Source organism: Carcharodon carcharias, chromosome 26 (genome assembly GCF_017639515.1).
Source record: "Carcharodon carcharias isolate sCarCar2 chromosome 26, sCarCar2.pri, whole genome shotgun sequence".
In the NCBI taxonomy this organism is placed as follows: domain Eukaryota; kingdom Metazoa; phylum Chordata; class Chondrichthyes; order Lamniformes; family Lamnidae; genus Carcharodon; species Carcharodon carcharias.
Genome location: NC_054492.1, coordinates 7,066,180 through 7,080,027, shown reverse-complemented (window position 1 = coordinate 7,080,027; position 13,848 = coordinate 7,066,180). Strand labels below are relative to the sequence as shown.

Here is a 13,848-nt window from a genome sequence, read left to right as displayed (position 1 = left end):
TGTTTTTATTTCATATTTCCAGCACCTGCAGTGGTTTTGCTTCTGCGTAAGCTCCTTTATTGTTCCCAGGACACAGTACTACTTATTTCGCAACCAGCTCCATGGCAGTCCCTGAAAGAGGTAGTCCTGCAATGAATTTCATCACTTCTGCTGTCAGCTGTGTAAACTTGGATAGCTCAACTAGGCAAAAATTAGTGATCCTAATTTTTTTTTGCCAGGCATCTTAAATCTGTGTCCTCTTTTTGCTGATTCTTCTGCCACCAGAAACAGGTTCTCCTTGTTTACTCATATCAAAACCATTCAGAATTTTGAACACCTCTGTCAAATCTCTTCTTAACCTTCTCCAGCTTCTGCAGACTACCTACATAACTGAACCATAAGCTGGTTGTTACAATGGTGGGGTTTAAAAGATCTTGATGTTTTAGGGCCACATCTTTAAATGTAGGGTAGATGGATGGGGTCACGTGACCTGTGCTGGAGTCTGCCTGACAGTAAGCCAGAGTGGTTTAGTTGTTAGAGATCAAAGGGATTCATTGTTTTATCGAAAGGGAGGTGCAAGGTATTTACGGTTGCAGACAATGATAGCAATGTCCAAGTCCACAATAAATAGACCCTGAATCTCCCAAAGTCCCGGGAAGCTATTACAGAAATCATGTTATAAGCAGTTGCGCTATAAACTATCCCTTTACTTCTAAGACAAAAGTGAGTTGGGATCAAAGATTACTATCAGCATTTCTACTTAGATACAAAACTAAGCTAATGTCTTTCCGGTTGCCATGGGGAAGAGGGTGGAGGAAGCCATTTTGAGATCAGGTTGCAGGCTTCCTTATAAATCAAAGAATATCACAGTCAGACAGCAGTTTGCTCTTGTGTGGTCTTGAGCCAACTGAGAAGTACAAAGTGAGAGACAGAATCAGCCTAAAAATGAATATAAGTGTTTAGTCAATGGTGTTTTTAATCATTTGATACAGTAAAAGCTTTAAAATGTGATATTCTGATGTGTTCTTCTTTCAGCTGTTAACTGGAAGTTCAAAATTCTCTTTAAAAGTTATTGGTTTCTACGGAGATTGCAATATTGACGCCATTCTAGTAAATCTCTTCTGCACCCTTTCCAAGGCCTTAGAATGAAAGTATGGGGCCCAGAATTGAACACATTATTCTAGCTGTTCTAACAAGTGTTTATAAAGGATTAGCATAACTTCCTTGCTTTTGTACCCTCTACCTCTATTAATGAAGCCAAAAATCCTTTTTTAGCAGTCTCTCAATGTGTCCTGCCAACTTCAAAGATTTGTGTACATGCACCCCGAGGTCTCAATGTTCCTTTAAAATTCTACCAATTAGTTCATAATGCTTCTCCTCATTCTTCCAATCAAAATGTATTACTTCACACTTTTCTGTATTAAACGTTTTCTGCCATGTGTCTGCCCATCTCATGCATCTACACCCTCTTGAAATCTGTTACTTTACTCTTTAATATTCAATATATCATCAGCAAACTTTGAAATTATGTCCAGTATACGAAAATCTAGGTCTTACATCAAAAAGAGCAGTGGTCCCAATACTGAGCTCAGAGGAACACCACTTTACATTGTCCTCAGGTCTAAAAAAGTCGTTCATTTCTCCTTCCTGTTTTCCATCCCTTAGCTATTTTTGTTTCCATGCTGCCATGTCCCTTTAATCCATGAGCTTCAATTATGCTAATAAGTCTATTACACGGCTCTATGTCAAATGCCTTTTGAAAGTCCATCAGCGCATTAACCTTTGTGACCCACAGCAACCATCTCCGTAATTTCATCAAAGAACTCAACTCAATCAGTCAAACATGATTTACCTTAACAATGCATAATGACTTTCATTAATTAGTCCATACTTTTTTCAAACGCCAATTAATTTCGCTCTCTTTAATTTACTCTCTTTAAATCTACCCCACCACTGATGTTCGGCTGAATGGCCTGCATATGCTTGGTTTATCCCTCCCCCTGCCACTTATGCAATATGGTTGATAGCTTTCCTACACAACAGTAACTACACTTCAAAAGTACTTCACTAGTTGTAAAGCGCTTTGGGATGCCTTGAGGTGACGAAACATTGTACATAAATGTAAAACGTCTGTCTTTAACTTTGTGCATCTCTCCTTCATAAAGCCACTGTTCATTTGAAAATGATTCTAGGATAATTCTGCAATTGAAGATTCACAGAACTGAACTTGTTTTTATTACAGATAATCCTGACCGTATGACAAAGTCTAAAGAGTCAGATTAAAACCTTCTGCTAAGATAGTATCAACTTAAGCAGCACTAATAATCACATGATAATAGTGATAAATTGCCTATTTACAATCTACACTCATACAGCAATAATGAAAGTGAAAGGGTGAAATTAAAAAGGAAATTAGGAAAGCAAAGAGAGTATGAGAAATATTGGCAAGTAAAGTCAAGGAAAGTACAAAGATCTTTTAAAAATACATAAGAAGCAATAAGATAACTAAGGAAAGAGTAGGATCAATTAGATACTGGGTGGTGGGGAGGACTGAAAAATTACAAATGTTACAATCTGTGTTTAAAAAAAAAAGGAGTGTAAGAATAAACCCAGCAAATACAGTCCAGTCCGTTTAACCTGGGTGGTGGGAAAGCTTTTAGAAATGATAATCCAGAATAAAGTTAACAATCATTTGGAGAAGTGTGGGTTAATTAAGGAAACGCAGCATGGATTTGTTAAAGGCAAATCATATTTAACTAACTTGAATGCACTTTTTAATGATGTAACAGAGAATGTTGAAGATACTGTAATGTGATTGAGGTGGTGTAAATGGACTTCCAAAAGGCATTTGATAAAGTACCCATAATAGATTAGGCAGCAAAGTTGAAGCTCATGGAATCAAAGGGAAAGTGGCAGCATGAATACGAAGTAGGCTGAGTGACAGGAAACAGAAGAGTGGTGAACAATTGTTTTTCGGACTGGGGGAAGGTACATAGCGGTATATATGGTTTGCCAGGGTTCAGTACTAGGGCCACTACTTTTCTTGATGTATGCTCGTTAGTTAGACTTGAGTGCACAGGGCTCAGATTCAATCTTTGCAGATGACAAAGCCTGGAATTATTCTGAACTATGAGGAGGAAAGTGTAGAACTTCAAGATAACAGATAGGCTGGTACAATGGATGGACACGTGGCTGATAACTTTAATACAGATAAGTGTGAAGTGATCTATTCTTGTAGGAAGAATGAGAAAAGGCAACATAAAGAGTACAATTCTAAAGGGGGTGCTGGAGCAGAGGGATCTGGGGATGTACGTGCAAAAATTGTTGATGGTGGAAGGTCTTGTTGAGAAGGTGGTTAAAGAGGCATGTGGGATCCTGGGCTTTATAAGTAGAAGCATAGAGTACAAAAACAAGGAAGTTATGATGAACCTTTATGAAGTACTGGTTTGGCTTCAACTGAAGTATTGTGCCTATTGGAAATACTCTGTCCAATTCTGGGTGCCACACTAATAAGGATGTGAAGACTTTGGAGAGGGCACAGAGAATATTTACTAGAAAGGATTCAGGAATGAGAAGCTCCAGCTATGTGGATAGATGAAGAATCTGGGGTCAAGCTTCTTAGAGGAGAGAAGGTTGAGAAGTTTGATAGAGATGTTCAAAGTCATGAAGGGTTGAGACAGAGTAAATAGAGAGAAATTGTTCCCATTGTTGGAAGGCTCAAGAACCAGAGGACACTGATTGAAGATGGTTGGCAAAAGAACCAATGGCAACATGAGGAACAACATCTTTACACAGTGAGTGTTTAGAATCTTGAATGCACTAACTCTGAGTGGGGTGGAGGCAGTGTCAATCATGACTTCTCAAAAGGGAATTGGACAAATAGCAAAGAGAGATAAGTTGCAGGACTACAGGAAAGGGCAAGGGATTGGGGCTAGCTGAGTTGCTCTTGCAGAAAGCTGGCACAGACTTGATGGGCCAAATGGTCTCTGGTTCCTGTAACCGTTCTCTGACCAGCATTTTCCTATCTTCTTTGGCTACACAATGGGTGCCTGAGCGCTGCTAACATTTTACCATTGTTTAAAAAGGGATGAAGGGATAGTCTGACTAAATACAGGCCAGTCAGCCTAATCTAGGTGGTGGACAAATGATTGGAAAAAATTCTGAGAGACAGTATAAATCATTATTTAGAGGGCCACCGATTAATAAAGGACAATCAACATGAATTTGTTAAGGCAAGGTCCCGATGGCTAACTTGACTGAATTTTTCTGAGGATGTAACAAGGATGGGGGTAGCATGTTTAATGCAGACTACCTGGGTTTTAGCAAGATATTTGGAAAGATCTCTCATGGTCAGAAAATTAAAAGTTCATGAGTTTCAAGAAAAAGCAGCAAGTGGTATCCAAAATTGGCTCAATGGCAGGAAACAAGGGGTTATGGTGTTTTTGTGACCAGAAAGCTGTTTCCAGTGGAGTTCTGCAGGGCTCAGCACTAGACCCTGTGCTGTTCATGGCATAGGTCATGCAGCGGGTGTGATTAAGATGTTTTCAGATGATATGAGAATGGTCAGGTGGTTGGTTCTTAGTGAAAAAGAGAGCTGCAGACTGCAGGACAATATCAAGAGGCTGGTCAGAAAAGTGGCAAGTGGAATTCAATCTGAAGAAACATGTATTTTGGGAGGACAAACAAGGCTAGGGAATAAACAACGAATGGTAAGATACTAAGAAGTGCAGATGAACTTAAGGATTTTGGAGTGCATGTCCATACAACCCTGAAGGTAGCAGGACAGGTCAATAAGGTGGTCATGATGATACATGGGATTCTTTCCTTTATTGGCTGAGGCCTGGAGTTTAAGAGCAGAAAGGCTCTGCAAGAATGGTAGAAACACCAGTACTGAAACACAGAGTACTGTGTACAGTTCTGGTCGCTGTCTTACAGGATGGGTGTGATCACACTTGAGGTTACAGAAGAAATTTTTGAGGATGCCACCAGGAATGGAGAATTTTAGCTCTGAGGGAAGATTAGATAGGCTATGGTTGCTTTCTTTGGAACAGAGGAGGCAGAGGAGAGACTTAAACTGAAGTGTGTAAAATTATGAGGGGCCTAGATGGTGTGGATAGAAAGGACCCATTTCCCTTAGTAGAAAGGTTAAAAACAAGGGGGCATAGGTTTGAAGTAAATGGTAAAATTAGAGCCGAGTTGAGGAACGATTTTGTCTCCCAATGTGTAGTGTGGGACTCGCTACCTGAAAGGGAGGTGGAAGCAGAAACCCTCATTATATTTAAAAACAAACTAGGATATGCATTTGAGGTGCTGTAACCTACAGGGCTATGGGCCAAGAGCTGGAAGATGGAATTAGGCTTGAATAGGTCTTTTTTGGCCAGCACTAGCACAGATATAATGGGCTGAATGCCTTCCTTTTGTTCCGGAGGTCTTTCTATGTTGCTAACCAGAATGAGTGCTGCACTCTTCCTTGTAAAAGATCTTTGTGAATGAATGGATTGACAGTTAAGCTGTAGACAAAGTTGAAATGTCAACCATTCTCAATTATTCCATTAATTAGATTTGCTTTTATATTTCATTCATTTCCAAATATTTTGTGTTACATATTGAGAGTCACACAGGTATTTATTGGCTAAACGCAGAGCTAGTATGGTAGTTGTGTGGAGGCAAGCAGTTCTAATACTTGTCTGCTAACTTTCAAGTAGTCTTTACATTCTCTGAGATGCCAATCTTTCATTACCAGACAAAACGCTTACCAGTCATGGAACTTTCTGATGTAGACAGCTGCTCTCTCAGTTTCTCCACATCATCTGGATGAACCTGATCATACAAGGTACTTCCAAACCATTCAGACTGTGGATGGTTCAAAACAGGTGTAACAGAGTCTGAAACATAGATGATTCTTCCAGTCTCAGCTGCAGCTACAAAAAGGAATCCATCTGCTGCTTCCAAAATCAGATGCTTCAACTCCTTGGAAGAAAAGGGAAAATTAGGATGTTAAAATGCAGAAAGATAGGACATTTCACTATTCAATGCTGTTACATAATTCAAACATTTCTGTTATGATTCACCATAAAAATGTTAATAACTTATTCTCCCACATTTGCAAATTAAGGGAATCACTAAATTGATTCCTGGGGTGAGGGGGTTGTCCCATGAGGAAAGATTCAGTAGAATAAGCCTCTATTCTCTGGAGTACTGAGGAACGAAAGGTGATCTTATTGAAATGTATAAAATTTTGAGACTGAGTTGCTGTTTCCCCTGGCTAGAGAGCTTAGAGATAATCCTAGAATCATTACAGTACAGAAGGTGGCCATTCAGCCCATCTCATCCATGCTGGCACTCAAGGAGCAATTCACATACCCTCAGAATTAACACGATGGTCTCGTTTTTGGCCCCCAACCATCCTCTGAATATTTATTACTCAACTATTTTACTATTGATAGGTTTATAAAAAAATTTTGGGCTCCCTTTAATGTTAGCCACAAATCTATTCTCATACTCTTGCTTTGTGCCCTTACTGCCTTTTGACAGTCTCCTTTGTTATTCAGCTTAGTTCTCTACTGCATTACAAACATCACATTTGTCGTAAGCCTACTATTCTCTATATAGGAGCTCTAGCTTTGAATGCTTTTCCCTTCTCTCTCATGGAAACGTGCTTATTCTGTACCCAGACTGACATGCTTATTCTGTACCCAAACCATTTAATCTTTAAAGGTGTCACATCATTCAATTACTTCTTTGATTCCGATCCAAGTGGACTATATTTTCAACCCAGTGAAGTGAGCCCTCCTCCAGTTATGTATTTTTAAGCCTGTCCTTTTCCATTACTATTCTAAACCAGATGACATCCTTTGTGCACTTAGTTTCTTCTCTCTAATGTTTCATCCTGGTGTCCACCCACCTGCCAAATTAGTTCAAATCTCCTCAAAAGTACTTGTTAACCTTCCCACTATGACATTGGTTCCAACCAGTCGACCTTGAAAAGATCCTACTGCCCCAGAACTGGTCTAAATGCCCAATGAATCTGAAATGTCTCTCTCCTACACCATCTCTTCAGCCACATGTTAACCTGTTCTACTTTACTAATCCTATACTCCTATATTATTCTCATACTAGCATGTGGCACTGGGAGTAATCCAGAGATTACTAACCAGATCGTGCGCGCGCGCGTGTGTGTGTGTGTGTGTGTGTGTGTGTGTGTGTGTCGGGGGGGTGGAGGAGGAGTGCAAGGGATTGAGTGTCCAGTGGGAGGGATGGTGGTGGGGGGGGAAATGCGAGTCTGCCTTATGCCCAGTTTCAGGTTTCTCACTCTCTCTCACTGCCACACACCAACACACGCACACACACCCACTCACAGTGGGTGAAGGTGAGTAAGGGAGCACCCTGAGACTGGGAGTGAGCCAGAAACACACACTGACCCTCTCACACTCTGGTCATTTTTATTACTTACTCTGTTTTAACTTAACAATTTATTGCTATGACATAGTTGTACTTTTGCTCAGCAATTGTTTACTTCCTTAAAACCTCAACTTATTTCCAAAATCAGTTTATTGTTGTGCCAAAGCTCTCCAAAATTTGCTCATCAGCCCTTTGAGTGGGAAATATATACAAGTGTGCCCCCCCACCCCAAGCAAAAAGGTTGGACAAGCCTGCTATAGGCAGCTAAGCAATCCAGCAACCAATTAATCAAATCAAAGTTCCTCAATCCTTACTGTCCAGTCATGAATGATGGTGGACAAATAAACAACTAACGGTAGGAAGAGGCTCACAAACATCCCCACCCTTAATGATGGTTGACCCCAGCATAAAGATGCAAATGACAAAGTGCAGCACTTACAACCACTTCAATCAGAAGCGTTATCTAGATGATTAATCTTGGCCTCTTCCACAGGTTTCCATTATCATTGATGTCAGCCATTTCAATTAAGTTGATAGCAAGAAACGATTAAGCACACTGGATGCTTGGGCAGACAATGGCACATGGGTAATCTCTCTGGACTAGTAATCCAGAAGTCCAGGCTAATGTTCTGGGGGACACAGGTTCAAATCCCACCATGGCAGCTAGCAGAATTTAAATTCAATAAATTATTTTATTAGTTTCAGTAATGGTGACCATAAGAACATAAGAACTAAGAGCAGGAGTAGACAATTCAGCCCCTCGAGACTGCCCTGCCATTCATTATGATCATGGCTGATCTCATTTCGGCCTCAACTCCAATTTTCCGCCCTCTCCCCATAACCTTTCAACCCATTACTAATTAAAATCTGTCTATCTCCTCCTTAAATTTATTCAGCTTCCCGGCATTCACTGCACTCTGCGGTAGTGAATTCCACAGATTCATGACTCTTTGAGAAAAGTAAATCCTCCTCATCTCCGATTTAAATCTACCACCCCTTAGCCTAAAACTATGGCCTCTCGCTCTAGAATGCCCCAGAAGGGGAAATATCCACTCCACGTCTACTTTGTCTATCCCCTTTAGCATCTTATATACCTCAATTAGATCTCCTCTCATCCTTCTAAACTCAAGCGAGTATAGGCCCAAACTGCTCAATCTCTCCTCATAAGGCAAGCCCCGCATCTAGAAAATCATGTAAAAACACATCTGGTTCACTAATGCTCTTTAGCAAAGGAAATCTGCCATCTTTACCTGGTCTGGCCTGCTTGTAATTCCAGACTCACAGCAATGTGGTTGACTGTTAACTACCCTTTGAAATGGCCTCGCAAGTCACTGATTTTTAGCAAATGGGGAAGGGCAACAAATGCTGGCCTTGCCAACGATGCCCACATCCTAAAAAAAGTAAATATAGCAAAGACTGTGGGCCCTAACAACATTCCACCAGTAGTACTTAAGACTTGTGCTCCAGAATTAGCCATGTCCCTTATCAAGCTGTTCCAGGCCACCAACATAACTGGTGTCTATTCAGAAATACGGAAACGTGCTCAGGTATATCATGTCCACAAAAAGCAGGACATATCCAATCCAGCCAATTGCTGTCCGTTCAGTTTACTCTCAATCATCAATGTGATGGAAGATGTTATCAACAATGCTAAGAAACAGCAGTTACTAAACAATTTTCAAAGGGAGGCAGTGGCAGAGTGGTCTTGTCACTGGACTAGTAAGCCAGAGACGCAGGGTAATGTTCTGGGGACCTGGGTTCGGATTGAATTTAAATTCAATAAAAAATCTGGAATTAAAAGTCTAATGATGACCATTGTCAGTTGTCATAAAAACTCATCTGGTTCACTAACGTCCTTTAGTGGGACATCCTTCCTTCAGGCAAAACATCTGCCATCCTTACCTGGTCTGGCCTACATGCGACTCCAGTCCCACAGAAATGTGGCTGACATTTAATCGCCCTCTGAAATGGCCTGGTACATCACTCAGTTGTATCAAAACCGCCAAAAAGTCAATGAAAAGGAATAAAACAGGGCAGATCACCTGGCATCAACCGAGGCACCAGAAATGACAATGGCAAACTCAGCCCTGTCAACCCTGCAAAGTCCTCCTTACTAACATCTGGGGGGGCTTGTGTCAAAATTGGGAGAGCTGTCTCACAGACTAGTCAAGCAACAGCCTGACATAGTTATCCTCATGGAATCATACCTGACAGATAATGTCCCAGACACCACCATCACCATCCCTGGTTATGTCCTGTCCCACCGGTAGGGCAGACCCAGCAGAGGTAACAGCACAGTGGTATACAGTCAGGAGGGAATTGCCTTGAGAGTCCTCAACATTGACTCCAGACCACATGAAGTCTCATGGCATCAGGTCAAATATGGGCAAGGAAACCTCCTGCTGATTACCACGTACCCCCCTCCCTCAGTTGATGAATCAGTGCTCCTCCATGTTGAACATCACTTGGAGGAAGCACTGAGGATGGCAAGGATGCAGAATGCACTCTGGGTGGGGAAATTCAATGTCCATCACCAAGAGTGGCTCAGTAGCATCACTACAGACCAAGCTGGCCGAGTCCTAAAGGACACAGCTGCTAGACTGCATCTGCAGCAGGTGGTGAGGGAACCAACAAGAGGGAAAAACATACTTGACCTCATCCTCACCAATCTGCCTGCTGCAATTGCATCTGTCCATGACAGTATCGGTAGGAGTAAGTACCGCACAGTTCTTGTGGAGATGAAGTCCCACCTTACATTAAGGATACCCGCCATCGTGTTGTGTGGCACTACCACCATACTAAATGGGATAGATTTCAAACAGATCTAAAAACTCAAAACTGAGCATCCATGCGGTTCTATAGGCCATCAGCAGTACTTGACCGCAATCTGTAACCTCATGGCCCAGCATATCCCCCACTTTACCATTACCATCAAGCCAGGGGATCAAACCTGGTTCAATGAATGCCAGGAGCAGCACCAGGCCTATCTAACAATGAGGTATCAACCTGGTGAAGCTACAACACAAGGCTACTTGCATGCCAAACAGTGTAAACAGCAAGTGAAAGACAGAGCTACGTGATTCCACAACCAATGGATCAGATCTAAGCTCTGCCGGCCTGCCACATCCAGTCATGAATGGTGGTGGACAATTAGACAACTCATTGGAGGAGGCAGCTCCACAAATATCCCCACCCTCAATGATAGGGGAGTCCAGCAGTCCAAAAGATAAGGCTGAAGCATTTGCAACAATCTTCAGCCAGAAGTGCCTAGTGGATGACCCAACTCGACCTCCTCTGGAGATCTCCAGCATCACAGATACCAGTCTTCAGCCAGTTTGATTCTCTCCACGTGTTATTAAGAAATGGCTGAGGCGCTAGATACCACAAAGGCTATGGGCCTTGACAATATTCCAGCAATAGCATTGCAGACTTGTGCTCCAGAATTGCCACCTCTAGCCAAACTGTTCTAATCCAGTTAAAACGCTGGCATCGACCCAGCAATTAGAAAATTGCCCAGTTAAGTCCAGTCCACAAAAAGCATGACAAATCCAACCTGGCCAATTACCGTCCCATCAGTCTACTCTCCGTTATCAGTAAAGTGATGGAAGGGGCCATCAACAGTGCTATCAAGCGGCACATGGTTCTCGATAACCTGCTCACTGAGGCTCAGTTCAGGTTCTGTCAGGGCCACTCAGCTCCTGACCTCATCACAGCCTTGGTTCAAACATGGACAGAACAGCTGAAATCCAGAGGTGAGGTGAGAGTGACCGCCCTTGACTTCAGTTTGGGTCAGGAGCGAAAGGGTGTGGTTGTGGAGCTACCTAGGTGTTATGTCAGGTTGTAAATCTGTCTAACACTTCCTGGTAACTCTTCAGGTAAGACCCATGGATCTCTTGCAAGTCCGTGACTCCAGCTCAGTTGGAGACTTTCTTGGTGGGTCCCTGGGAATTGCTAATCAGAAGGTTAAATTTCCAGGAACTTCCCACATAGGTCCATGCATCAGGACTTCCACAGGGTCCTGCCATACAGCTTCAGTTGTATATTCGGTCGACGACAATCTGGACAGAGAAGATTTGGCCCCACATTATGAAATGAGTGAAGGATAACAATGATTTGTTCAAAGTCATCAAAGATCAAATAGGACAGAAGTATTAATTACTACTGTTTTATTTTTAAAAATCTCTGATGCAATTAGGGTCACCACAAAGTTAGGTAAAGATATTGATATTTAATATCAATCAGTGGAATCTAAATCATAGGTACAAGGCTAACTAAGTGCATCATAATGTCACCATTAGCTAGATTTTCAGCTACAAGGTTTAAGATTACAGTATGATTTATCAAAGTTAATTTTATTCAATAAATCTGATATGCGGTTAGTATTAAGGTTGTCCCCTAACCTCTCCTTTCATAGTTGATTGGCTGCTCTGCCAACCACAGGGGTCTTCACAAGCGGGGACACCTGCATCAATCAATGGCTTCTCCTTTGGTCATTGCCTTGTTCCGAAGCTTATTTTTTCTGTACTGTTTTACTGTGCTTTTCTCTGTGTTTAGAGACTAAGCTGTGATGCACTCTACAATATTCTTATTTTTGTTTGATTGAATAATAAACCAAAATATTCCAAAGCATCCAATTCTCTTCAGAAGGTTGAGAAAGGATAAGTATTTAATCACAGTTGTCAGTATTTGAAGATACTTTACAAACTTATTGCAGCTCCCTTTAAACCTTGCTCGCCTCTTCCCAAACCACGGGCAAAAGCATGGGAATTGCAAAGCAATGACTTCATATATGTTAGCTATCCTAAAGGTAATCCACTACAGGACATGACCAATAAAAATTATCCACTCAAATCACTTGGACCCTTGTGTGAGGTGTCATTCAAAGAGGCTGACACATTAGAAAGGATAATTGCTCAGTTTCCACTGGTTTCACAAAGAACAGATGTTCAATTAACTATTTTGCTGCCGTCTGGTTGACCACAGAAATCATAGCAAAGAATACATCTTTTCTGACATTACAGTTCCCTCCATGGCTGTTAAACCATCTATCTGAGCACAATGGCACATCAACCAACATGTTGGCCTGCTTCTTTGTCAGATTCTGCTCAAGGGTGGCAGCAGAGTTTTAATTGGAAATATGGCCTGCACCAGAATGTTTATCTGCACTCAGGATTTCCCAGCATGCAAGTACTTTCCTTCTAAAGAACAAGTTTTTTTTACATATCAAGTTCGAGATGATGACAAAGAATGCCAAATATTTTGAAACCAAATTAAATGTTTTGAGATAGAATACAAATAAGCATCTATGGGAAAAACTGACATACAAGAGCAACACAGGCCCTTAGTATTTGGGACTGGTCACACTGGATCTAGGATCATGACATCAAGATGAGCTTCCCATGAAAAAACTGAATCTGCTTTTTTATGTAATTGATTTTCCTGGAATATTGTGACCCTTTGCCAGTCCACTCTAACAGTGTATGGTGGGCACAATTTGAATGTGCCATTGGCTCTCAGCAATATACCCAACTCTTCCAAACATATTGTTCAAATCCCTCCATCCCAGTTTCTGCTTTTTTTTACAGGACTTTGACAGTCCTGGCCAATGTCACACTTTGTCAGTATGATTGAGACACCTCTGCTTGCTTGTGCCAACCTCTCTGCAGCATTTGATAGTTGCCCAAACTCGCACCCCTGGATGAGATCAGCAACTCATCACAGACCAAGAATAGAACAAGGGACTTTCTTGGCTGTCCTCGGTTTTCATTACATAAAAAAGTTGAAATTAAATTTAGTGCTCAAGTGTTGCAACTTAAAAAAACTGTGTTCAGTTTAGCTAAACAGATGTATGTGACAAGATTTGAATGCATGAAAAGCAAATGCTGACTGTTTTCTTTACAGCTTCAGGATTCACCACTTAACTTTTATTAGACTATTTCCAACACTAACCTTTTCTGTTAGGAATGAAGGCTTATAGGCACCATCAGTGGAAGTATTGCCTGTTCCCCTTAAAGACTTCATATGTGAAACAGCCATGCGTAAAATCGTCAGTTTATCAGGTTTACGTGCTAAAGCACTGCACGTTGGCACCATGTCAGATAGTTCTGTGATGTAGGCAGTCATCTTGTTTCGACGTCGTCTCTCAATTTCACTGTGATTCTCTCTGCAGATTATAACAGTATCAATTAGAATATTGATAAGCTACAAAAGAGAATTAGAAAATGGAAAACAATCCAGTTACAGCTGCCAGTAAATTATTTCCTGTAACACTGCCATGTTTCGGGATTTCTGATTACACAGCGATGTAAGAGCCATAGTGTAATAAATAATCGTTCAAAGGTTCAATTAAGAGGACAGCAGGACTTGGCTACATAGAACTCAGGCAAAATGTCTCAGCCAGCATGCTCCAGATAATGAAAGTTAGTTTTGACATTTCAGTCATCATTCATTCCTATCCTAGTTGAGATG

At 41.4% G+C, this 13,848-nt stretch overlaps 1 protein-coding gene across 8 annotated transcripts in view; it reads right to left on the bottom strand.

The window, feature by feature from the left end:
- The window catches only part of arnt2 (aryl-hydrocarbon receptor nuclear translocator 2), a 355,307-nt gene that overhangs the window by 300,334 nt on the left and 41,125 nt on the right, over window positions 1-13,848 (bottom strand). For all 8 annotated transcript variants that reach the window (XR_005941438.1, XR_005941437.1, XR_005941439.1 and 5 more), the window contains exons 3-4: window positions 13,330-13,543; window positions 5,736-5,949 (exon numbers count right to left, since the gene is read on the bottom strand). Coding sequence is in view for 5 of the 8 variants with exons in the window: in XM_041174965.1 (XP_041030899.1) it covers window positions 5,736-5,949; window positions 13,330-13,543 (428 nt within the window). In the remaining 3 variants the exon portion in view is untranslated. The remainder of the gene's footprint in view (window positions 1-5,735; window positions 5,950-13,329; window positions 13,544-13,848) is intronic.